Below are 26795 nucleotides of genomic sequence, written 5' to 3'. Positions count from 1 at the left end.
CCTTTGACAACTCTGGTCAACGTTATTTGCCTTTGACAACTCTGGTCAACGTTATTTGCCTTTGACAACTTTGTTTTTGGTTTTAATTGGCAACTTTTCTGGCTGTAATACCGTCAATTTTCTTTTGGCTGTAATTAGCAAAACGTGAAGTTCTGACAATAATCTTTTTTGGTTTTAACTGGCAACTTTATTTGCATTTCACCATTTGCATTTTTATGGCGATAATTGTTAGTAGATCCTCGTATGGATCCCAATTTTCCGTATATTTATGAAGGATATGCGGTCATGCTAGTCATTATTTATAGTGTTAAGTGTGTTGATACTTTTCTACCGAAACATTTCGCGGGCCGGAGCTGATGTGCATCTCTGCTCTAAAACTTCCGTCCGATTATACTGAGCTGACATGGATCGAAGATAATTGCTATAACAGAGGTCCACATGATATCAAAACGTATTATGGAAGACAAGTTTGGTGAACGAATGTACTCACGTGCGGCATCAGCTTGTCGGCGCTTCCGACGCGCGTCACCTTGTTCCTGTTCAGCAGCTTCCTGACGAACCTCTCCGCATGCTCGTTGAACTTCATGAAAGCGACGTAGCAGAAGTAGCAGCAGAGCAGCACCAGGGCCTCGTACCAATAGATAATGCTGTCTTGGAAGAACGTCATTAGGATGATTAGAATGACCGCGTAGAAAGTCACGTCCCGGAACAGCGGCCACCAGGTCAGTTCCAGGACAGTCTTGCTGAATATAGCACACATGGAGATGACGAACAGGATGTTGAACACCGCCGACCCGACGATGGTTCCTATACCGACGTCGTCGTAGCTGATGAATACGCCTATGATGCTGGTGAATAGTTCTGGTGCGCTGCCGCCAGCGGCCATGAAAGTGGCACCGGCCACGTCCTCCGAGATCTCGGCTTTCTCAGTGATGACGTCCAGTGATGGCACGAAGAACTCGTCGCAGACGATCGCCAGGGCCACGAACATGTAAACGAGTCCAAGAAGATGCAGAACGACAGCACCCTGCTGCCGCTGTTCGAGGGTGAACAGGTCCTCCGGAAACTGTGCGGTTTTCGTCTCGTTCTTGTGCTCCGGTTCGGACAGCGTGTGGCGCCCGTGAAAGACCGAAGACGGAACAAAGTCCAGTTTTTTCAGTAGGGATTCATCACCGAAGGCTGAGGAACCTCTCCTACCTGGACATGGTAACAACGTCCCGAGGGGAACACCTTTCTGCACTGCAAAATACACGACGACGAACACTGCCGAGAGAAACACTAACAGAGGGTTCCTCCATCGTTGCCTGTGGAAACGTTTCAAGGCCATTATTAAGTTACTTGTTTTTACTTCGTTGAGAGTAAAACAGACACTGACGAATAGGAATATTTTGAAACAGGCAATTATTCTAAAAATAAAGTTCCACGATATCTGTCGAAATGTGCATTTTTTCACTACTCAGCTGGTGTCTCTAAAATAGCTAGAGATAGATTATTCAATATAATTCTCTTCTAGTAACTGCACTTGCGATAAAAATGCTCCGGTGACGAAGGCTTTTGTCACGAGCATTCAAAGGCTAGCATCTCAGAATGTGCTTTTTTTTTTTTTTTATTTATTATAATATCAAGATCATATGATAAGTTCCGAATGTAGAAAATACCACGTGACTATAGGCTTTCTGTTGGTTCCGATTCATAATCGATCCTTCAAGGAATGTTCTTTGTTTCGGGTCTCTCTCGTATTGATCCCGATTGTTGGCGATTTAGCCGCAAGTGTTGTGAGACTCCATTTCTCTTGGTCGAGCTAACTAGTTGGAAAAGCACTTTGGTCGAGCTGAAATTTTTCACAATGCTTGGCATCTCTAATTATTTTATTCCTGTAATCAAGATGAAGCCACTATATGGTGAATCGTCAGTTCAGAGACCTGTAGAAAATGATAAATAATTTTAATTGATAGTTGAACAGAGAAAACAAATTTCACAAAGTCTATGTATGCAGCAATTTAAAAAGTAAAAAGAATCGATATAACTATACTGTAAGACTGGTCGTGGCCCAGGCTCTGTCCCATAAGGGATATAAGCCTTTTACCCCGTTGAACCACGCTGGAGATGATATAACTATACTGGTCAACATGTTTTTTTTCCGCAAGAATACAAAATGGTGGCTCTATTGAAACATGAAATTTTTATTTGCCCTATTTAATTGAGTATTTCCACGCAATTAACATTAAAGGAACCACATAAAAACATAATACAGTAATCCATTCGGTGAGCATATCACCCGTATTTTACGGGACAAATACTCGCCACAGAGAGCAATGGAACCACATAAACCGTACAAACATGCAATCATACAACGTCATTCTCAATTGGAAAAGAAGACGGTTACTTACTTTACGCATAACACTAGACGCGTACATACACGGCGCAATTTAGCCTTGAAAAGAGGTAGAACGGTTTTAAATTACCCATAGTGATAGATTGAGGCATTAAATTGCCGATAAATTGAGGTTATGCTTAGCTTAGGAGAAGTTCTAATTTAGGATTCTTAATTTCAGGTTAGCGTATTTAGAATTTATGGGCACTTACAGTATATTTACCACGAACGTTTCTATTCACATATACAGGGTGCATAGCAAACTAGGGAATTTGAAAAAAAAAAAAACAGCGTTAAATGCGGAAAAACCAATTTACCCGCACTTAATGCTGTTTTTTCCCATCTTTCCTCCGTTTGTCGAATTTGAATGTCCCAGTGAATATTGCACATCAAAACCTGGAGTCTTTTTTTGTTGGTTGCATCAAGAGAGACAGGGCAACAACTTTCTAATTTGGTTTTGGACACACACGGGGACTGTATAAAAAATTAATTTTTTTACTTTAATAACTATAAAATCCCTTGCAACATGAATGGCCTATCTGAGTACTACACGTTACTTGGAAATTTTTTGTAATTGGAAGTATACCTCTAGGATCAACGGTTCGCCAGAAAAATGCCAATGTCTGCTATGCGCCCTGTATATTAGTTTGATATATTTTGTTTATTTTACTTTTTTTCCAGCCACTTTGTTGGGCAAATGCCCTTTGTTTCTTAGGTTTTGTATTTGGATTTGAATAGAAAGCAGCCACATGAAATAAAATTTACTTGAAAGTCATCGTGTATAATTCAGTGTTTCGCAACCTGTTGCAATTTTTATTCACCACAATCACATGAATAACGCATTTTAAGTGCTGTGAAATTATAATTTATTACGCCAATTGTTTATGATATGCAAAGTACACAAAACATTTTAGATTATATGGGAAAGGGGTGCTCCAAATCGGTCTTCGGTCTGGGGGGCCGGGGCTGTGGAGAATTGACCTTGGACTGCGAGGCGTTGAATTTCACTAAAGGGTTCCGCGTCATCAAAAAGGTTGGAAAACATTGGTATAAGTTATAACTTTTTTAGCATGCCAGAATGAGATGTATAGGGTGGTCCAGATGTGTTATGACCTGTTTTGTGTGAAAATAAAATATTTAAACGAAAAACTGTTAAAGATGAAGACAAACAGCTTAAAGAATTTGAAAGAGAAGATTTCATAGTTTTTTTACCTACATAATATTCCTACATGCTGACCTTTGGTGACGCGCAGGATGTCAAGTTTGTATATAGCATATCTCTCTCTTACAATGTTATTTGTAGCATGGACATTACAAGAGATGGGAATAAGGATGGAAGTAAAATAGATGGAAGTGAAAAAAAAAACTGTTTGATTTATAATTTATTAATTTTATTTCTGTTGGGCTGTTGAAACGAAAGTTTTTAATTGAGTTTGTGGATTTTTAATTTCATATTTCATATCTGTACTTGCATCAAATTCTGGGTGGTCCAGAAGAGTCTGGATCTGTTTTGGAAATGAAAAAGAAACGCTTAAAGATAGACACAAACTGCTTGAAGCATTGGAAAGAGAAGGTTCAATTTGTTTTTATTTATTCCCATTCATTTTACTTCCACCGTTAGTTCCTTGTAACACCCACGTTACTAATAACATGGCAACAAATGCTATATGTGTTTGACATACTCTGCGTTACTAAAAGTGCCCATGTAGAAATTTTTCAGCAAGTAAAAGAAACTTCCAAACCTTCTGTTTGAAATGCTTTAAACCGTTCATGTCTATCTTTATTAGTTTTTTTTAGACGAATGAGAAAAAATCCAAATAACATTCACATTGAACAAGAAAAAATTCATATAAAGCAGCTTATTTTATTCAAAAAGTTAATTTCTATAGACTATCATTATTTATCTACTTATTCTATGATGATCACTGTTTTTGTTAAAGGTTAAAGACCCTGTGTGCTATTTGATACCTAAAACCTCGACGTCTGAAAAAAAGCAAAAAAGGAAAAAAAATCGAGCATTTTTTGAAGTGATTAAAGCGATTAATTTGCAATACACGAATAATTATAATATCTCAAATTTTCATGTTGAAAATGAGAATTTTTGGAAATAGTTTTTCTCTAAACCCCTGGCTCTTTAGCCTGGGATCTTCTTATATCAATAACTCTGGCCGTTGAAGGATACGTTCTTACATCAATAAGAAAAACCATTTAACAGAACAAAACCAAGCTGTTCAGAACATTCATAATAAAAAGAAACCTATCAAAAAATCACCTCTCCATATTCTTTAGAAAAGTTTAACCATTCCAATAAAAGCAATCAATTAAGAGGAGAAAAAACAAATTAAATTGAAATTCACTGAGAAAAATTTTAAAAAAAGTATTTTTTCCATCATTCGAAAATAAAACAAATTAGAAGAATTAAAAGAAACAATTACCCATTAATTAGATTTCTAATCAAAGAAATTTTTCATGAACACGGAAACGAAATTATTCGATTTTTTCCTCCTCCCCTTCAATTTACCTTACATGTATTCCAGTGAGGGGGGAAAAAAATGGAATTATACAAGCTATTTCATCATTAACAATCGTTTTTGTTTAATACAAAACCACAACCTGTAAAAAAAAAAAAATTTATGTAAATATTAATGACTGTTCTTTCTGTATGTTCACTACATTGCACTGCTCAATGATGTATTGTAATTCCCTCTTGCTCAATTATCTTCCGGTGAAGGAAAAAAAACGAACGGAAAAATTTACATTGGAATAAGCTTAATTAATTTTTTTTAGCCCCCATGTGGAAATGATGTTAGAGTGAATTATAAGCAGTAAAAAAAAGAGGAAACATTCCAAAATTAATTAACTGCGGATGTTATCTCGATCGATGGCGATTCTTTTTTGTTTTCATCGGGAAATAACGATTTATCCTGTACTACATTTGCATACTATTGCTATAAAGAAACGCGTAAATAGGCGTCAAAAATTATACTTGATGTTCTTTAATATCATTATCATATGGAAACGAGAGTATTAATGGTTTTTCTTTAGAAGCAATTAATGCAAATATATATATTTTTTTTTTGCCCCACCATATATCTTGGAAGTTGGTTAATACACATTAAAAAAAAAAGAAGAAGAAATAATGATACGTAAGCCTAAGCAATGTATTCGAATAGAATCGAAGTTTGGATTTTGTAGAAAATAGCGTGGATGTAACAAGAAAAAGCTTTAATGGGATTATAATGAATTTTTTTTTTCCAGGCATAACGTGTATTATTTGCAGGTAGATGAAGGAAACGTATCGGCACAATGTTTGGTATGAATTCAGTGACATTCAGCGATGAATTTGGTGATAGTTTGGGTTCCATTAGTGGTGTAACGGAGATCAAAAATATCGACACAAGATGAAATGATAACAGGATATAATTATTTTAATACAATTACTTAATTTGAATGAATTAAAAAAATGTTTGATACTGTATTGTTATACAGGGTGTCCTGTAAGTGCTAATGCGGCCTTTATCTCATCAACTGTTCGTTGTAGATAGAGGTATGGTTCCGATTTTAAAAAAAGCTCAAAATGTGTTCAAAAGCCAATCTGTGCCAGTTTTGAGAGTGAAAATACAATGCGTCGCAAAGTAAAAAAAAATCTAAATATTTAAACGGCCCTTCTGTTCTAAAGAACCGAATTAGACAGATGTTGTCCTATCTATCCTGAGGTCCACAACAACGAAATTGTTTCTGAGTGCAATGTGCGCTCCAAAATAGAAGAGTTGGGAAAGAACAGCATAAATTAACGTGTAACGCTTCTTTCCCTCATTCATGCTGATCTTCTCAACTTTTCTCCGCATTTTTCAATTCAAGTGTCGCATCGAATACTGCACCTGAAAACGTGTTTTTTTTCTTTGGTTGGTCTCATAAGAGACAAGGCAACTACTTCCTAGTTGGGTTTTTTAGGACAGAGTGTCCATGAAAGAATTTAGATTTTGTATCTTGTGACACACTATTTCCATTACCAAAAGTGTTACACGGAGATTTTTGAATACGTTTTGAGCATTTTTTTAAACTGAAACCATACCTCTACGACAAACGGTTGATGAGATAAAGGCCAAATTAGGACTTACAGGACACCATGTATATAAGAGAAAAGAAAAAACACATTGTAGTAGGCCCCGAATTTGGCACGCATAGGTGCTAATTTCACTTTCATTGGCAGTGTCTTGGCGATAAATAATACCTACACACATGGCAAAAATCATAATAGGATGAAATTACCCGCAATTAATTAATTAATCTGCACGCAACTTGGAAAACATGTCGGATTCACTGTCAAAATGATAAATTAATTTCGGTAATTGAACACTCTATAACTATGTAAATAAAGGAAAATATTATAACACATTCAAAAAACGTTTCTGAATGGTCGTTGGTTCGAATTTGTTGCTATTAGACTATTTGGTGAGGAATTTGGTTGTTATAGGTCATATGTTATTTTTATAAACAAGAGTAATTAATCAATTTTCGTGCAATATGAGAAAAAAAGTATTGCAAATTCACAACAAAATGAACTTATCTATGAGAATTTATTATTATATTTTTAAAAATAGTACATTCTTTTGTGTAATATATATATTTATAAATTATACAAAAGATGTATCTGGTAGTTCGAATTTTGATATTTGACACAATTTGGTACCGAATATGGCGTTTATTTCCAAAGACCATACACCATTTTAACGAACAAGAATAATTTATTAATTTTCATGAAATCTGAAAATAAATTGCGAATTCACAGAAAAATGAGCTTATCCGATACTGTATCAATATGGATGAAGAAAAGAAGAAACAACATACAGAATTATGAATAAATAAAACTAATTTGCTGGTTCGAATTCGGTACAATTCTGTGCCGAATTTGGCGTTTACGGGTACAGTTTGGCTTCTACTGACGATGTCTTAGCGATCAAAATTACACACTCATGGTGCAATTATATGATAAAATTACCTTAATATTTAAATAAGTTAATTTGAATCAATTTAAAAAAGGCTAAATTCACAGAAAAAATGAGTTTTTCATAATTACTGTATCATTATATAAAACAAAAATTTGATACAGATTTAAACATCTTTATATGTACTTATCACCAAATAGACTTCATTCTATTCCTTTCAGATATTCATTAACTTTTGACTTTTTCTTGAAGGAAAAACCAATTAATAAATTCGTTTGTTCTTGTTTCATTAAAATGAAAGAAATAAAAATTAATTGTTTTTCGAGTTCTTGTGAATCTTGGCGAAATAAAATAAGAACAAAAATAAAATTTGGCGAAGAAACTCGGTAATTGCCCTGGAACTTGAGCATTTATCTATTGATCTTTTTAAGTGGTTAGTTAATTCTTTGGTCTTCTTGTCGTCTCGTTTATTGTTAAATGACCGAAATTAATTTCTCTATTGTATTAATAGTGAAAAAAAAAGCTTCTTCCACGGCGTTAACTGTTTCCTCTGAATTGAAGCCAACAGAAATTTTGTGTTTTTATTTTATCCTCATTTTCCGGAGAATATTTCTTGGCAAGATGTCAGGATATCATGAATCTTTTAAACGGCCAAAGAAAAGAAGTTGTTAAGATGTTCATACAAATGTGTTCGTATTACCAGCGATAAATTTCTTCTCGTGTTGGAATTTTATACGAGGATTTTTAAAAATATTTTATACAATTGATTGTGGGACACTACAGATCCAGAAGAAGAAGAAGGCATGGGGGTGCGAAGGGTTACATTATTGAATCACTTGGTGAGAAAGCAGCATCAAAGTGTGAAAGAATTAAAAACAGCCATTAATTAATAAACGGCTTTTCACCGATGGAAGAGTGTGTTTTGGCACACACTCTTCCATCATTGTGTGTTGAGGGGAGCTCAATCAGCAGTATTCGTTGGCTTGAAGTTGGCTTTCTGCGGTTTTCCATTTTCGGGGTGTGAATGCAAGCTGGCCTCCCATTTGAAAACAGTCTCTCCGCAGAGAGCAGGGCAGACCAACAACACGATACTGGCATAACATGAAAAATTCAAGAAATTCTAATCTTTACTTCAGAAAATGCAAGACAGATGGCAGCACGTACACGAAACAAGCGCAACTCCACAACATAAATACGTTAGGGCCACACATACACTCCGAACACTCATTCCGGCATGTGCCGGTTCGTTAGAAATTCTGTAGAGGAATGTGTACGAAGTCCATGTACTGTTGGAAGTAGTAGCAGTCGTTGGCCATTTGAAAAGTTGACTTGTTATAGACCGGACCGGATTTGTGCTGAGTTGGAAAAAGAAAGAAGGAAAATATAGTCATGGGACAGACCAGAGGCAACTTCGGAAGAGAACTAGCTTCGGACTGTGCAGGTCTGGGTTCGAATCCCGGTTCGGGCATGGATGTCTACTAACACTAAAACAAATTCGCTGAACAGATCTTGCGGATCTCTTGGGAAATACGTGAAGATCGCGTTATTTATTTATTTATAGCCATACGGTGGACCGGAGTTGTGATCGGTTTAAAAAAGAAAGAACAGGAGGCCGAAATCACGGCGAGACCTGGTTGTTTCTCGGCCTGGTGCGATGACAATTTGCGGCTCTCGACGGTATGCAATGCGGCCTCGACGGCATATGCCGTCTACTAACCCTCTGACCGGCATTGAAAAGATAAATCGCATTCATATAAGCGCATTATTTTAGCAATGACAAGCTCAGATATTTTGTGAAGCTGATCTCTCAATGAAACACATTTTCCTCTTAATCATGGACCTTCCTATGGAAGATGTGCAGTGCTCTAGCCTGGGAGAGCCTAGTGACTTTTGGTTATTCAAACTGAATATGTATAACCTCCGGTCACTTCCGAACAACGATTTCCGAATAACAGCCGCTTTTGGAAATTAAAATGAAAAATTATGAATTTTTTCAAATAAGGAAAATAACCCTGGAGATTTCCTTTTTGAAAGAGTTTTTCCTTCCTTGAATCCTTCGAACATAAAAATATCTATGGGCACTTTCCAAAGTCCGTGGTTTTTAAAATGGGGTCTGCGGATCCCCCCCCCCCCAGAGGTTCCTGAAGTAGATGCTAACGGATACATTAGACGCGTTTCAGAAAGAACAAAGCGGAATTTAGGGTTGGAATTCGGCAAGTGGCTATGTCCTAGACCAGAGAGTCCTTGTTTTCGATGCTGTTCTAGTCAAGGGTGCCCGGGTAAGCACTAACTCATAATACTGATCCAGGTTACAACAAAAAGTAGATGATTGCATCGGAGGATGAATCTGATCTAAAGAATACATGTTTCAGGATACGAAGGTTAGGGCAAAAATGTACGTATTTTCTCTCATTTGAACGAAATGAACAATAAAAAATCACAAATAAAGTTCTTCACGAAAAATTCACGCATATTCAATTGTTAAATAAATGATATGTGCTACAAAACAACCTTTTGTAATTAATTATAGCATAGTATAATTCTCTACAAGCAATCAAAAAATTCAGTATATGTTTCATAAATACTGAGCCACTAATTTCTGTCTGCTTATAACCGTCATTTGGAATGTGATCGCCTCTTGATATGGAGTGAACAAAATTCACTGCCTATATAAATGGATAAAACGTTTGTGTTAAACATAGGAATCAACAATCCTGAATGCCGACATCTTCTAAATGATTGTGTAATGAAAGCAGTAGCCATACACTATGACCTAGGTATCGATATAGATCAGAGTCCTTTCAATGTCCAGCTATATAAGAAAAATCGTGAGCAAGTAAAGCAAGTAAGTATCATGTAAGCAATCCGTTGCTTACATGATAAGAAGGTGCTATTCGAAGTGCGTCAGCGTGACTGTGATATGAGCCTTCAACACTTGTTGGTCCGATTCTCGAGCACGCATCGCCAGTGTGGAACCCTTATCTGATTGGCGACATCGAATTAATTGAAAAAACCCAAAAGCGTTTCGCGAAGTGCCTGCCTAGTCTCCGGGACCTCTCTTATCCCGAACGAATGCAACTCTAGGGGCAACATTCTCTAGAATGGCGTAGACTGATCAACGATTTGAGACTGCTGTATAAAATTGTGAATGGTCTAACCAAGTGTTTCCCAAAGTGGGCAATATCGCCCGATGGGATAGTCCAGGGGTGGGGGAGGGCAATAGAAGCTACGAAAATAACATAGAATCCTATGAGTTCGCTTGAGTCGGTGGGGGGGGGGTGAAAAATATTTCTGCAGAAGGGGGTGATGGAACAAAAAGTTAGGAAAACTATGGTCTAACATATGCATCGACTCTTTCATCGAACATAAAGTTCATGAACTCTCGTACCAGAAGTCACCAGCTGTGCATGCGCATTTCATTTGAGAGAAGAAACCGATTATACAGTATTCATTTCTGTGTCGGGCTGGCGGAACTTGGAATAGACTTCCATCTGATCTCATTTGCACACCAACGTACGCGTAATTTTGCAAACTACTATCAGGTTTCGACATTTCGAGTTTCTTGATCAGATTTCCATTTTAATTTAATGCTCCCCATGTGTGCACAGTATGTAATTACTTGGAATTTTTCTTTTTTGATTTTTATCCTGCTTTTTTTCCCCGCAATGTAAGTGCAACCAGCCTTTTGTGGACGTAAATAAATAAACAACGATAACATTTGCTCGGTCCCGTTAATGACCGTTGTTGTGAGGTTTTACTGTGTAATTTGTAAAAATCATTCAAAGTAAAACATTAACGGGCTGCGTGACCCTTAGCTAATGGTTCTTGCCCTAAAAAAAATTTAAATCCAAATCCAATCAAAAATCGATGCCTTATACAAGGATTAGGGGCTGGCTGTAGAAAATTGGTGCATGCCCACATTCTGTATGCGCTTGCTAATAAATATCGATTCCTAACTTTGAATAATTAGAGGATAGTTGTGTGTGTGTGTATGTGAGAGAGAGAGAGAGAGAAAGAGAGAGTTGGAAAAATCCTCTTTTTCCCGTAAGTAAAAATTCAATGGATTTTCATCAAAATATTCTTAAAGCTCCATTTCTCTTTTAAAAAAATATCTATAGATATTGGTGTCTAGATTTTTCTTCACGACATCGCCTAAGTAACAGATTCATTTCCCCCTGGAAACATACACCCTAACACTCTAGCAAAATATAATAAACGAAAAAAAAAAATAGGTTTCACACACACACACACATGAAAGTGGATCAATATTTTCTCAAACCCTTAATCCAAGATACTTTTTTTCCACCTCTGCATGAATATACGTTGTATGTATAAAACATACACAGGAGTATTTTATTTCGATACCACAGTGACCTTGACGACGGATACTTGGCTTAAAAAAAGGAGGAGGAGATCGTGAAGGATGTGCGCAGTATGTATAAGTGGCCCTATTCCCGAATAAATTCTCTTGGCTTTCACAGGCAATAAAATTTGAGTTATTCCCAGGCCGTTAACGAATCGCTGAGTGGTTTGTAATAGGAACAAAGTAATATTTGACTTCATGGGGGGACACACCCAGGTACGACGGCTTCTCCTTCGTGATATCGCGGGACAAGTATCCGAGACTGGTCTGGATGTATGTGTATAAACGATTAGAAGGACAAAAGAATCATACGGATTGTAGATACTAGCTAACAGTTTCGTACCCTATAAAATTCATGAGTGAGATTGAGGTACTTTTCTTTTTTGCAAGGGCATATGGGGATTGCATGGATATGGGTTTCCCGGTCGATCGATGCCTGGTATTGAATCACTAACGTTAGTAACTGCCACGAAAATAAACAGGATTTTCCGGAAAGTAAGACCTTGGTTTTTCAGGATACTCGTAATATAAGCACATTTTTTTAAAATCATTTTTGTCACACCATGGTCATTTTCTGCACACGAGGGAAATTAGACTACTACTACTAAACCACACGTGCACCTCGTCCATATTCCTCTGCGGAACCTTTAACGAATTGGTACATGCGGGAATGTGTGTGTACGTGTAGTGAAACCTGACGTGAAGTTTGTTTCTGTGTAATGCTTGTTATGTGTCGTGCTGCCATCTGCCATCAGTTTTTCTAACTGTGAGTGAAGTGTAATGATTGAATAATTTATCGTTGTAGCCGTGTTGCTCTCTGTGGCGAGACTTTTTAATGGGGAGATCGGCTCGCATTTGCGCCTCGAAGTTGGGAAATACAGGAAACCAACTTCAGCCGACCACCACTGCGGTGACGGTGGGGTTCGAACCCGTATCCCCGCGATGCGAGTCCGTCATTATGACCACTCGACCACCACAGCGGCAGGGAAATTAGACTGGGATCTACAAATTATTGCCAATTCCGAACAGCACCCTTTATGTACTCATCCAGAGGTTCGCGCGCTGACCTCTCGGTGTGGGGGTTCTCTGCTACAGCAATTCTTTTCCGTGTTCATTCAACACCCCATATAGAACAAGACCCCCGCACGAAGCTCGTGACGTCACTGAAGAAGGCCATCTCACCTATTGCCATTGGATACAGCAGGCCGACGCATGCGATATCTTTACCTTTTTTTTTTGCAGTATATCCAATGGCAACAGGAGAAATTCAGGAGGCTTCTTCATTGACGTCACAAGCTTCGTGCGGAGGCCTTGTTCTATAGGTGGTGTTGGTTTATGTCGGCGTTTCTGTTGTATCTCCGTGTCAGGAAAGTTTCTGACAAGGATGAACCAGTTGCCGAACTCGTGATACCTCTAAACGTCCTCTGGTACTTTAGGAAAGCATTTTATTGACCTGGCTATCACGTTCGGTAACACAAGACCAACCTCAGAAATGAGTCACAGCCGAAATAGCCAGCGAGACGAACGCATTTAGTACTTGAATAAATAATGCCTTTGACATTTATGCTTAAGATAAATGGCTGTTTAAATCATAATTAAATACTTTATTAATTGTTGAATGGCGGTCGTGTGGGCATCGACTCATCGTCGTGAGGCGACACAGATATGATTCTCTGCGGTTTTCAAACCTCGAGGCGCAAATGCGAAACGTTTTCTCATTTGAAAATGTCTCTCCGCAGAGAACGGGCTTTACGACATTGATTCTTACATAGACGTATTTACAGGAGTAAATTTTATGTACTATGTGATACCGGTTACTATGCTTTTATGTTTGCTGCAATATTATTTTGCGGCAAACGCTAGAATATAGTATAACCGGTATTATATGACGCATAAGATTTACATCGGTATGCAGAATGAAATAGAAAATATACGACGTCATACCACGTGTTCATTTTCATGCTTCATACCGGTATAAAAACAATAGTTAATTTTAATAGAATTTTAATAAGAATTTATAACAAATAGTTTTGGTTTCATTAGACAGGTGGCAGCAGAGGGATCCAGCTCGAATGTTCTCTATTTAAAGTAATATTTGATGTCAAGTATTTTCGGACGATTCTGATTGCCCAAATAATGATGTAGTGTTTTCAGGAAGATTTTATTGCTTAAGTGCAAAGTTATGTTATGTATTTTCAGTGGCTTTTAGTGCCTAAATAATGATGTCTGGAATATATATATATATATATATATATATATATTTACAGCATCTGAATAATTATATCATTCATTTCCAGTGTAAGATGATGACGTAAAGTATTTTTATGTTGCCAAAATAATTATTTCAGCTATTTCAAGTTCCTAAATGACGTTCAAGTGTTTTTATTCCCTAAATAATGATGTTAGGTATTTCAAGTGCCCAAGTAAGAATGTAGGGTACTTTCTGTGCACAGGATTATAGGTATTTTCGTGAGGTGTTCAATGCCGAAATAATGTGGTAATTTTAATGTGGTATTTTGCTACATATTGTTGAGGTTATGAACCAAAATCTAAGGTCTATCGCATATATTTTTTGAATTACAGTGTTTGATAGACAAAATGTAGGATGAAATTTCAGAAAATTCACACGTACTTAAACATGTAACTTATGAACATATCATGCAATCCTTCAAATTTTAATTCATAACCTTCAACATTACTAGCTAAATGCACTGTGAAAATCACATAGCATTTAATTAATAAAACTTTTTGCAATCGTGTTTCGAATGTCACATGAATTTTACCTAAAAATTTGACGTAGAAACGACTTTTTCATAGAAAATATAATAGATAGACAAAACTTTGTAACTGTTTTCACCATTTCGAGACACTTTCTATCAAAAAATGTATTTAAAGTTCACTCCAGAACCATTTTAAAGAAAAAGTAACAAGAAAGGTAGTCGGATACCTTAAGTAAAAAAAAAAACTGAAATTGTTAATAGGGCAAATACTCAAGCATTCTACCTTTCTCCAATGACAAATATAGTGAGAACCTTATTATATGAATACAGGCTACATTAGTATATTTTTCAGGTATAGAAATTTATAAATAATTTGTTTTTATACATACACAGTACGTGCGCACGACATCTTTCAGCGAAGAAATGTCCGTGGACGTGAAACGAAGTGACGAAAGTTGGATAAGTTCTTTTTTTTTATTATTAAAAACGCTTTCCACCATTTCTTCGCGCGTGATGCTATTAAGCGGATACGTGTAGTCGAATATACACAACCCTAATCCCAACTCAGGTGTCTAGTAAAGTACACGTACACAGTATAGTAATCTCAGAAGTTTTCATAAGGACGAGGGGAGAATTTCTTTTTTTTCTTTCTTAGCGGGCTCTAACAATTGCTGCTATGACTATAAACGATGTACCTGTTGTCCATCCGAAATGAACATCAGAGGAAAGTTTCGGAAAAGAAATTCGGGAAACAAGATGCATTTCGAATTTTTCCATATGAGATTAATATGCTATCTACTACGATAAGTGTACCTCCTGAAATGGGTACGTGCAAATAATCAAAGGAGTGTAGTAATAAGAATGTTAAAAACACACCAGTTATATCGGTATGAGGAAATTTCGTCCCCATCACATTTCGCCCACGGAATTTTCGCACCTGGTATTTCACCTGCCCTGAACGCGTGAGTGACTATTAAAGTGGATGAGTGACCAAGTGAGTGTGAAATCGGTTTCAGGAGTGAGTTAGCTTCCGTGCAAATGACTAAGTGAGTGACAGAATGGCTGACCACGTGAGTGACAGTATCTATGAGTGTGCCCGAGTGGCATGGTGGTAACATGCTCGTCTACCATCGTGAAGGTTGTTGTCAGGGTCCCGGGTTCGAACCCAAGGGAGGATATGAATAAGATATTTTCCCTAACGAACTCGAGGCGACAAACCGATAGACAGCGCCTTCACTTCCAACCCATCTCACTAATGGCAGTAAATTGCAATGTAGCGATATGGCCAGAGTTGGTGTTTGGCGAAGTAGTATCTATGAGTGTGGAATTGATTGTATGAGTGAGTGACCGTATGTGTGTCCAGGTGAGTGATTGACCGTATGAGTAACCGAGTAGTTGATCGTATGAGTGACCAAATGATTGACCACATGAGTGACCGAGTGATTGCTTGTATGAGTTCCAAAGTGAGTGACTGAGTGATTGACCGTATCAGTGACCAAGTGATTAACCACATGAGTGACCGATTAAAAACACACCAGTTATATCAGGTTTCTGTATCTTATATAAACTGCTTGCACAAGCTTCTGATACAGGAGTAAGTACACATTTCGCACATTTCTAAGGGCAGGAACTTCTCCTGTACATTTCAAAGCATACGCAAGCCTCCTATGCATTTCAAGGAATATATGCACATTTTTATTACTTATTTCTGGGGAGGGGGAGCATTCTAATTATTTCTGAGAAGTAAGCGCATTTTTTACGTATTTCTAGAGAGTACGCAAGCCTTTCGCGCATGCTCAAAGCATACATATGCTTGTTGCGCGTTTCATAGATTACATGTTCGTTACATATTTCATGACTACTCACGTCTATTGTATCCCATGGATTACGCACGCTAATGACATTTCTAGGATAACGCATTCTGTCTATTCCAAAGAATGCATACACCTTCTGCGCATTTCAAAGAATATATACGCCTTCTACGCCTTTTAAAGAAAGCACACGTCTTCTACCCTTCAAAGAATATGCACTCGGATTACGCGTTTAAAAGGAGTCAGGTATTCTATATTCACTACGCATGCACGAGTATCAATTTTTTTTTTGTCAGAATTTTCATGCGACCAGGTCTCTAGGGCCCCTTTTTCCAAATTTCTATCCACTTAGAAAATGGATTTATCTGTCCTGTCTGTTGAGGACATCACTGGAAATTCAACCTTCACCTGTTGGGTATATGTCCAAAAGGTGGACTCTTACAAAATTTTTCAATATTTTTCATTGAGATGTACCGTGGATCCTTTTTTTTCATTTAACAACTCAACACTGATTTCAAATTATTTTTTAACATTATTTTATTTTCAGAATTTATAATACGGGCCTCAGCAAAAATCACTGGAGCTTATCATTGCCATATTACCTTTACTTACTTTATATAACTAACTACCTTCTTTGTGATTAAAACTAATCTTAAAAAAATTCGGATTGCAAATTTGACGGTATAAAAAAAGCGCAATGCAAAACAAAACATCCTAACAAAATTAGTGAAATCACAGCCATGTTATGCAACAAACAAAAAGAGTTGTCGTTAAATATGACATCTGCCAGCTAATTCGAAACATAAAACGATAAGAATACGACTTCACCTTATGTGCAAAGGCGGTTCTGCATTTTTATCTTCAAACTGGCTGCAGTAATGAGCTTTTAAAACATACTTTTCATGTATGCAAATCTACGCATTTAAGGATTGAACCCTGATCTATATATTTTAAGAAATGCCATCTATCACACCAGAAATGTCAAATCAAAGTCATTGAACATTGAAGGACCGGACACACCCCGCTTGCCATCTCAAGGAAATATCAAAGCGTTCCCGAAAGATGGGTGCATTCGGAATTTTATTAAATATGTATATGTATATAAATGTATATAAATCTATATAAATTTGTATAACAGAATAACAAGTCCAATTACAGGAGTATAAATCCAAATCAAAGTCAAAAATTTCTGGATGGATCATACTGATCCCATGAGGATCACAGCAGTAGAAGCACTACAACAACACAAAAGGTAAATCTCCGACTGGTTTCTGCGAGAAAAGAGAAGGTTAAAACAGTTCAAATCTATATTGATACGTATACCATCATGATCCGAATCTTACCATCATAGGTAACGTTCATCACACGCAATAGTTCTGGAAGCAAGTCTATATACGAGGTTATTTTTCCTATAACATACCATTTAGGATTTCGATAACATTTTTCTCATCATAATCATCCTCAAACACGACACACACATACTCTATCCGCTATAATCAATATTATGTGAACATGAACAAAAAAAAAAAACAAATTTATATTTACGTAAGCTCGGTAACAGTTATGAACACTTTCGGTAAGAAAATCTGAACCGCGACACCATTTTTACGGAAATAGGTTCATATTATGAACAGATTTCTTATATCAGCATATAATAACAACAACAAGGAAAATAAAAATCCAAGAGGAGAAGAGAAATTTCTCTTTTCTCCCCCGCATTCCGCAATTTCTCATGCTATAAAAGGAAGGCAATTTCTTAGATGCTTTTTAATATAATGCTAGAAATGGGAATTCTTTGAATATTTGCCTCTGTGTAATAAGTTTTTCGCTGCGTTAAATTTCAATGCGCGGTATTAAGCAAAAAAAGGGAAAAAATAATAGCATTAAATACCAAAAAAAATAAACTTATTATATATATATATATATTTTTTTTTAATGTTATAGTAGAATGGAATGCGTTTTCTTGATGTTAAAGCGCTTGTAGTTTGCGTTCATGGACTTAGCTTCATATCGGGGAAAGCGGAAGTCCCGTTTATACGATCCCGTCCCGTATTTCGAAGAAATTTCTCGATTTTGTTTTTTGGACATTACTCCGTCCGTATGTTAAATTTTCAAAGAAATATTGAATTTAAAAGAATAATTAGTAGCAGCTGCAAACTTCGTTATCTTCATACTGTCTGTACAAATACAAAGGCCACAACAGGCGCATTGGCCAACGAGTTGGCTGTGAAAAGATGCCCTTAAAAATATGGATGCGAAATATAGTTCACCCCGCTTAATATGGGGATCTGCAAATTCCGCCTTCGACATTACATCCCTGCTACGTATCGCTACCGGAAATTTCGCAACTGACATTTTGCCTGCCCTGAACGTATGAGTGACTGACTGTGTAAGTGACCATATAAGTGGATGAGTGACCATATGAGTGAGTGATTGACTAAAATAATAATGAATAAAAATAACCAAGTGTGTACGCTTGAATGTATGAGTGAATGAGTGACCGTATAAATGACCAAGTGAGTGACTCACGCCGGTGACCAAGTGAGTGACATTACGAGTGACCAAATGACCAAATGAATGACAGTGAATGACTGTAGAGTGACCAAGTGAATGACTGTTTGTGTCAGTGAATGACTGTTTGTGTCAGAGAATGACTGTTTGTGTCGGTGAATGACTGTTTGTGTCAGTGAATGACCGTATAAATTACTAAGTGAGTGACCGTTTGTGTGAGTGACTGACCGTATAAATAACCAAGTGAGTGACTGTACGAGTGCCCCAGAGCGGCCACAAACTCTCGGAATTTCCACAGAATAATGTCTCTCTTCATATCCACATGACCCACAACTCATGTTATTACCACTTGGTGTTAGAGCAATGGGCCTAGGCTTTTCCCTTACGGGACACCAAAGGATGATGATGATGACTGTACGAGTGACCAAGTGAGTGACCGTTTGTGTGAATGTGCAATTAGCTGAATAAGTGAGTGAGTACGTATTTTAAGAGTACACAAACTTCTCACACATTTAAAGGGGTACAAAAGGCTCCTACGCATTTCAAGAGGTACTAGAGCCTCTTATATATGATTTCTTTTCAAGAGATTCACTGGTCTTCATTCAAAGAGGTACGAACCTCTTAAGCATTTAAAGAGGTACACAAATCACACTGACCTCTCACTCATCTCAAGCGATAAGGAAGTCTTCCACGTGTTTTAAAGGGGGTGTATAAACCTTTCACACATTTTAAGATCACAGTGATGTACACGCCAATATCGTAAATTGCTCCCATACGCATAAAATGGACTGATTTTGCGAATTTCAAAAATTCATTCAAGTCCCAATCAAGAAATTTTGAAGTTTCCAATCTGATTCGTCGCATTGAATACAAATAAAATTCTGATCCGATTTTTACAGCTCCATCATTTCAAATAAAATAATGAGATCCCACCTGGTATATACATATTATTGGAAACAAATACATACATTATTTGAACTCAAATACTGTAAGGATAAATGTTATTATGTATTTTCCTCAAAGAAATCGATGTCTTGGGAATCATATAATTATATGTATCATGTCCTTAGATATTTTAATTATTTTTTTTCTGATAACAAGAGAGAAATGATATGAATTTCCGATATCGATTGTTCAAATATGGAAGAACTGCATTTTGAAGATTTTAGGTATTGCAGGATTGATCCTAATTGAATATAGAATTTCGAAGTTGCGTTCATGTGTGTGTTTAAGCAGATAGAAGGCCTCCGCACGGGTTGCCATAAACGTCATTCAGACTACCTAACAAGTTTGTCACGTTTTGAGACACAGCATCCTATTTTCGTTTCTTCTTACTTTGGCGTAGAATCTTCCTGATTGGCTCACAAGTACCGCATAGTGATTGGACGTGAGGCATAGAAATCGCCAATTCTGGGCCCGATTATTTCTTTTCCGCACAAAGATGATACTGGCACGAGCAGGGGTATTTTTTTTTTCCCTGAATATTCTGAGGGAAAATGGACTACTTACTGACGTCACAAGCAGAGTGCGGAGGCCTTCTATCTCTAGGAGTGGTTTAAGGCAGGGTATTCAGGGATTACACTAGAACGACGGTAGGTGTTATTTTGACCGCAATTTAAAAAAAATCAACATAAGTTATTTTTCTTTACCGAAACTTCAACAGTATCTGTTCAATCTCTAGGACTTATTTTTGTGAAAAACCCTTTTTAATGCACCAATTTTTTGCGCAGTTTTGGACAAAAGGGTTTCTTATGGCAAAGATTAATCCCGTATTTTGTTACTTTAAAAATAAGCTGAGATATTTGGTGTAGCCTCCGGGGCCCCTCTATAGTGAATTTATAGTGTGAAGAAACAAAAAATGATAAGAATCGTCTCGGCCTCCGAGATGGGGGGGGGGGGCCCGGTCCATGGGTAAAATCGTGAAAAATGAAGATTCCTTTCGTCGTGCGACATTTTACTCAATGAATTCAATGCAGTAAAAACGCAGAGATCCGTAGAAACTCTGAATGAATTGAATAACGTACAAACACGAGCATGTTCAAATATGTGTACCTTTGAATTGTACAAAATGAGCAAACGCCATGATAGAAGAGATCTCTTCTCTAAATGTTAATGCTCGCAAAAAAAAGACTGTCCATTTTAGCATGTTTTGCAATCATATTTGTTAAATATCTCTATAGCTGTGAAAATTGCTACTACCGTCGTTCTAAGTAGAACTTCATTTCACTACTGAACCAACAAACGTAGAAAATTTATACCGTTGGAATTTAAAGCCTTAACAAGATGAGAAAAGTCATGAAATTTCATCAACCGGAGGTAACCGTTTGGATGTAACCGCATGTCAGATTAACTCTGCGGTCAAAACGACCGCTTCCGTCGTTTTGGTGTTGACAACAATTTTTATATAAAAGAATGGATAAAATACTTGATATTGTTTCAACGGTTTATAATACTTTGCGTACTGTCTTTTTTTTATTTTGGAACATCAATGTTTTTCATGATGTGTACCTTTCACATGAAGTCCATGTTTGAACCTAACTCAAAAGTATATGTATAGAATGATTTCAAATTGAATTACATTGCGTTTTTAAAACATTCACCGGGTTATTCGTGAGTGTAAATTAATGCAATATTTGGTTTTTACGCTGTATCAAAATTTTAAGAATTTAGTTTCAATAAAACTTTTTTGATATAATTTTTAGAACGAAGGTTTTAAATTTGTATTACTTGTCTTCGACAATGTTCTTATATGTTCGATCAAGTTTTCAAATTCTTAGAACTTATTTGAAGTAAATAGTCTAAGTAGAATAATTCGAACCCATGATTAACGGTGACAGATAACATTTGTATCGTTCTTCCATTGAACTGAAACCCTGCACGGACAACAGTTGTGATTTTGGTTCGAATTATGATCACTAAATGGCAGCAAGATTTAATATTTGACCTTTTCTTCATACTTTGCTACTTTTGAATGAAATTTTGGCTTGGAGTTTATTTAATATGTTTGGCAACTTTGATGTAGGTTTAGAATCTGATCTGATATCACGTGTAGCTGGTTGTGCTCGCGTATATTTTACACATGACTGTTTGATATGACCAGTTCTAATAAGCGTCGCTCTCTATCACTGAGAAAAAATTGATGTCATCGAATACAGTGAAAAACGTAACATCGGAGTTCGTGCTCTTGCAAATAAATGAAATGAAAATTGCTTGAATACATTTTCCTATAAACACAGTGACAGAAAGCATCGAATTCAGTCTCATAGCGTAAAACACATTTTGAAGGAGTTGGAACACTCAGAAAAACCGGCCCAACATCGATTGATTAGTATTTCAGAAAGATGTAAATTCATCATGTAAACTTTGTATAGCTTTTCTTTTGTTATCTAAATTACGTGCATTTATTATGCATTTTCGTGACATTAAATGCATCGCATATTGTCAGCATTTTATTCATGTAATGAACCATTTCAGTTATACGAAGGTTTTTAAAAAGCTGGCGGATGCATAGATATATCTAGGAAAAAGGGAATAATTTAACTGCCCTTGCGGGGAATAGAACCCACGCCCTTTCACTTTCCGGGTAAACGCCCTAGGCCAATGGACTACAAAGGCAACGAATATTTTAATCTTTCCTTGGAGCTCATGCGCACTGAACGGAACCGCACATGGACAGTCGATCTAACTCAAGCCAGAGATCATAATTGCTGACACTGCCACCAGATGGCGACTTTTCCGAGGGTGATGTCATTCTCCGCTATCCATACGGAGGTTTTTAACAGCTGGCTGATGTGTTCGTATGGATAGAGGAGAGTGACAACACCCTCGCATTTCAGTTATTGTTGGTATTATTTCTTAAAATTCAACAGAAACGCCTTCTGATACTGTCACCCCTATTTTATGGACAAATGTTTGTCGGCAAGTGCCCGCAAAAGTGGGGGTTTTACCGTACAACGTATAAAATAAATTCAAAATCAAGAATTCATGCCGATAAACGAATAACAATCTCTTAAGATTGTTACTCGTTGTCGCATAAAAGATGGAAACTCGGGAGAAAGTATACAACAAATACATCGTGCATTGTACAACAAATACGATGTATTTGTATGGTTCAGAAGCTATCCATACGATTATACCCCCGATTCAAATAATCACGTTAATGAATCGAATCCTCTCTGAAATCCGACTCCAATTATTTCGGATTGAAACCATCCGTCCGTTGAATTGCACAATACATCCTGATGGATGACTCGTCGCAATTTCAACTCCTTTAGAGAACAAGTACGTTGGTCGTAGCTACCGAAGTTGTGTACGCTACTGTCCTTTCACCAACCCTTCTCAGCACAGTTCCTGTATGTGCGCCCTTCTCTTCTCAGTCGCGTGCTAATTAATGTCCATGAAAAGACTTTGAAAGATTAAATCTGCTCGTGTGCTTTAATGAAGTATTCTAGTTCCGAATCGTGGAAGCGGACATCAAAACGACTGTTTGACAAACGACACGTGACTTTGATATATACTAGGTCGATAATGTAATGCCCTTCCATTCTTTTCCACCGGATTTAATTCATTATAATACGTATTCGCGTACATTTCAGTTAGATATTCGAGATAAGCAGCTTCGCATGTGACTCTGAAGAAATATTGCCGATGACGGTATCAAAGACCATTTTCCCTAATAACTATTTTAATTAGAATACGCATGACTATTTCATCTCTTATTGTCAAAATAAACTTGATTCGTTTCTGTAGGAAAATTATAAAGGTAGGGCTATGTAATAAGTGCTGTCTCGTGAGGCGCTGGTGTCGGTACCAGCTGACGTCATGCGTGACATCACGTCACACTGTAGGTTCTGCTGGGGGGGGGGGAGCAGAACCTCTTATCGGGACTGAAGTATAGTGAAGAATAAGAAAGAAAAAGAAATGACGCGCTCATGACAGCGCAGCCAATTAGGAACTGGTACTGTGACGTCACAGAACTTGCATTCGCGTGATAAATATACTCATGTAGCCGGGGGGGGGGGGGAATAATAAACGGTCTTTGTTCGACGCATACCGTCCGAACCCTTCCCTAACACATTTTCTTACACGGCCGAATGTCTATTGACATCCTCGCCACCACAACCGATCTGCTTCTTGGAACTTCATCACACAATCGATCCTTCTACAGAATGGGTTTTGAAGGTGGAAAAAAGCGTTTCACTTTTTATGATGGTTTATTTTCCCTCACAAACGTTCATTCTTACGTCGCTATAGAAGTTTCACTTCAAATTAGTTTTTGAAAAAATCCAATAAAATGGGCAGTAGAGCCATTTAACAGGGTAGCTAAGCGGTCGGTCACACTGTAGGTTCTGCTTGGGCGATTATAGAGCCAACCACGATTACCACCAGAAATTTTTACTGAACAAATTTGCCACACATGGGATTTACTGTGGGATTATTACGGCATTTAATTAAATTTAAAATTTCTAAACTCAATTTTAAATAATTAAAAATAAATTCAATTGAGGTGAATCTAGTCATGTATCAAACCTAGAAGTTTCACTTCTATCGCGTGAGATTCTCACGTTTTTTTTCGATTTTTTTCATTAGTATTTTTATAATTATTGGCTTCCTTTATCCAACCATTTAAGTATTTAAAATAAAAAATATTGTATTTGCTTATATGTGGGAACGTCCACTGAAAATATTTTCCTCTTCTTTATTTCAGTTGAATCACGTACGTTAGTTAATTTTAATAGAGAGCCAACTCGAGAAAAATAATTTCAATTATCTCTTTCGAACTTCCTATAATTTTTAATTATTTTATGCTATTTTCATTTGAATTAGCTGTAGGTTTTAGAAGTGCTGAGACTTCGTTATTACCAATATAACTGCAATGTAAAACATGGAAAGCAAACATAAAAGAAACCCTAATATAAAATGAATATATTATTATTTTGATTGCTATAATCAAGACATTGCTATTTACATACTAGTTTTTGGATTTAATCCATTTCTTAGTCTTTCCATGTCTTTCCTAATACACTTTTTATTGAAATTCAAACTTTTAGATCTGGTAAAAGTGCTTATGCTTGAATGAATGTGTGTAGCTTGTGGGAATGCATGAGGGAACACCTTCGTCAGTCTTTCTTTCAGCTCTTTAATAACACCTTTTTTTCGGTGGTTTAATGTCTCATGCTTGTCCATGGAGATATTTAAAAACTCTTTCGAAGCTATATCAACCGTTCTTCTCCATGTCTCCGACGGCACTGTTAATCCACCAAAGGATGAAGTTTGTCCACATGAGTCAAATATGAGTTTAACTTACAGTTTACTTGACTGAGTCTCTTACATTCGGACACCTATAGTTTGAGAGTTTCTGGGTCTTTAAGAAAAGTATGATAAGCAACTTGTATATCCCAAAGCATTTTTGTCCTCCGAGTGTACTTCTTGTACGTTGCAATCGCACAACTCATATGTGTAACCTCGCTGTAAGCGAGGAGGATATGTATGATGTTTTAATGTTTACTTTTAACAGTTGTAAATAAATCAACTATTATAAAAAAGTGACAGTGTTTGTGGGGTTGAAGGTAATCAATCGTCAAAAACGAACCCGACAAGTGCCGTAGGTCACTTGAGTGATCTCTAACTGTGCTACAGGTAACTTGAGTGATTTCTAACTGTGCTACAGGTAACTTGAGTGATCTCTAACTGTGCTACAGGTAACTTGAGTGATTTCTAACTGTGCTACAGGTAACTTGAGTGATCTCTAACTGTGCTACAGGTAACTTGAGTGATTTCTAACTGTGCTACAGGTAACTTGAGTGATTTCTAACTGTGCTACAGGTAACTTGAGTGATGTGAAACTGTAAGTCGCTAAAGTGATGTGGAAATGTCTGATGTGGGCCACTGAAGTCATACAGAAATGTGTCGTGGGCCACTTAAGTCAAAAAGAAATATGTCGTGAGCCACTGAAGTCAAAGAGAAATATGTTGTGGGTCAGTTGAGTGACTAGTAACTGTGTTCGAGTGGTCATAGTGATCTGTGAACTGTGATTATTACCCACGTGTTATTCGTGACTGCCCTTTCACCAACACTTTTCTCAGCACAGATTCTGTACATATGTCCTTCTATTAGTCACGCTCGCATGTCAATTAATGTCCATGAAACCCGCTTTAGCCGCATTTAATGCTGCTTTTTCCCCCAACTGTTCTCCGTTTTTCGAATTCGAGTATCTCAGTGAATATTACACTTAAAAACATTTTTTTTGTTTTGATCAGGAGAGACTGGGCAACAGCTTTTTAATTGCATTTTTTTGGAGCACAGGGTGTCCGTATAAAAAGTTATTTTTTTTTTATTTTGATAATTACACAACCACTTGCAACATGAATCACCTGACACGTCATTTGGATACTTTTCACTTGAAAGCATGTCTCTAGGATCCATGGTTCGCCAGTAAAATGTCATAAGCTCTGTTACCCACGCAGCATTCTATCTCTTCCATTATTTTCCATAATATATAATTCATTCAAATACATTCGTACATTTTAACTAAAAATACAAATACAAAAGGCCGCGACAGGCGAAATGCCCAACTAGGAGACTGAAATGCAAATACAAAGCCCTAGTTAGATAATCGAGATAAGCAGCTTCGCATGTGACTCTGGAGGATGATCACGATGGTGTACCAAAGGCATTTTTAACTCATAACTATTCTAATTAGTTAAAATAGGTGTGTAGATATTTCATCTCTTATTGTCAAAATCAATTTGATTCATTTCTTTAGGAAAAACCATAAAGAAAGTGTAGGTAATCTGTATGAGAGGGGGGGGGGTTTGAAAATGTGCCTCATGACGCTCAAGTTGAAGCTGTGCCGCTAATCACTAGAGGATGATTGATGTAAATGTGTGGCGGATCACTTAAGTTATCTGCAAAGGCGCTGTCTATCCCTTAAGTCAGTAGTTCTGGAGTTATCGCCAGCTGCTCCCTTGCCATGGTCAAAGGTACATTTGCGGATCCCCAGAATAGTATAACAAAAACTTCCAAAGCACCGAACAGGCGCATATCAATATCACCAGCTCACTGCGC

The 26795-nt window shown here is 37.1% G+C and overlaps 1 protein-coding gene across 2 annotated transcripts in view; it reads right to left on the bottom strand.

The window, feature by feature from the left end:
- Nucleotides 1–26795, bottom strand: part of LOC149088013 (sodium/potassium/calcium exchanger 2-like) — an 87809-nt gene that overhangs the window by 47789 nt on the left and 13225 nt on the right. For both annotated transcript variants that reach the window (XM_089243722.1, XM_089243730.1), the window contains exon 2: nt 491–1922. In XM_089243722.1, the coding sequence (XP_089099848.1) occupies nt 491–1327 (837 nt within the window). In that variant the 5' untranslated portion in view covers nt 1328–1922. The remainder of the gene's footprint in view (nt 1–490; nt 1923–26795) is intronic.

This window comes from Pholcus phalangioides, unplaced genomic scaffold (assembly GCF_987345545.1).
Source record: "Pholcus phalangioides strain wild (caught in Gottingen) unplaced genomic scaffold, Ppha-v1.0 ptg000003l_1, whole genome shotgun sequence".
Lineage (NCBI taxonomy): Eukaryota > Metazoa > Arthropoda > Arachnida > Araneae > Pholcidae > Pholcus > Pholcus phalangioides.
Note: the sequence above shows the minus strand (reverse complement) of the source record. Positions and strands in the feature narration are given on the sequence as shown.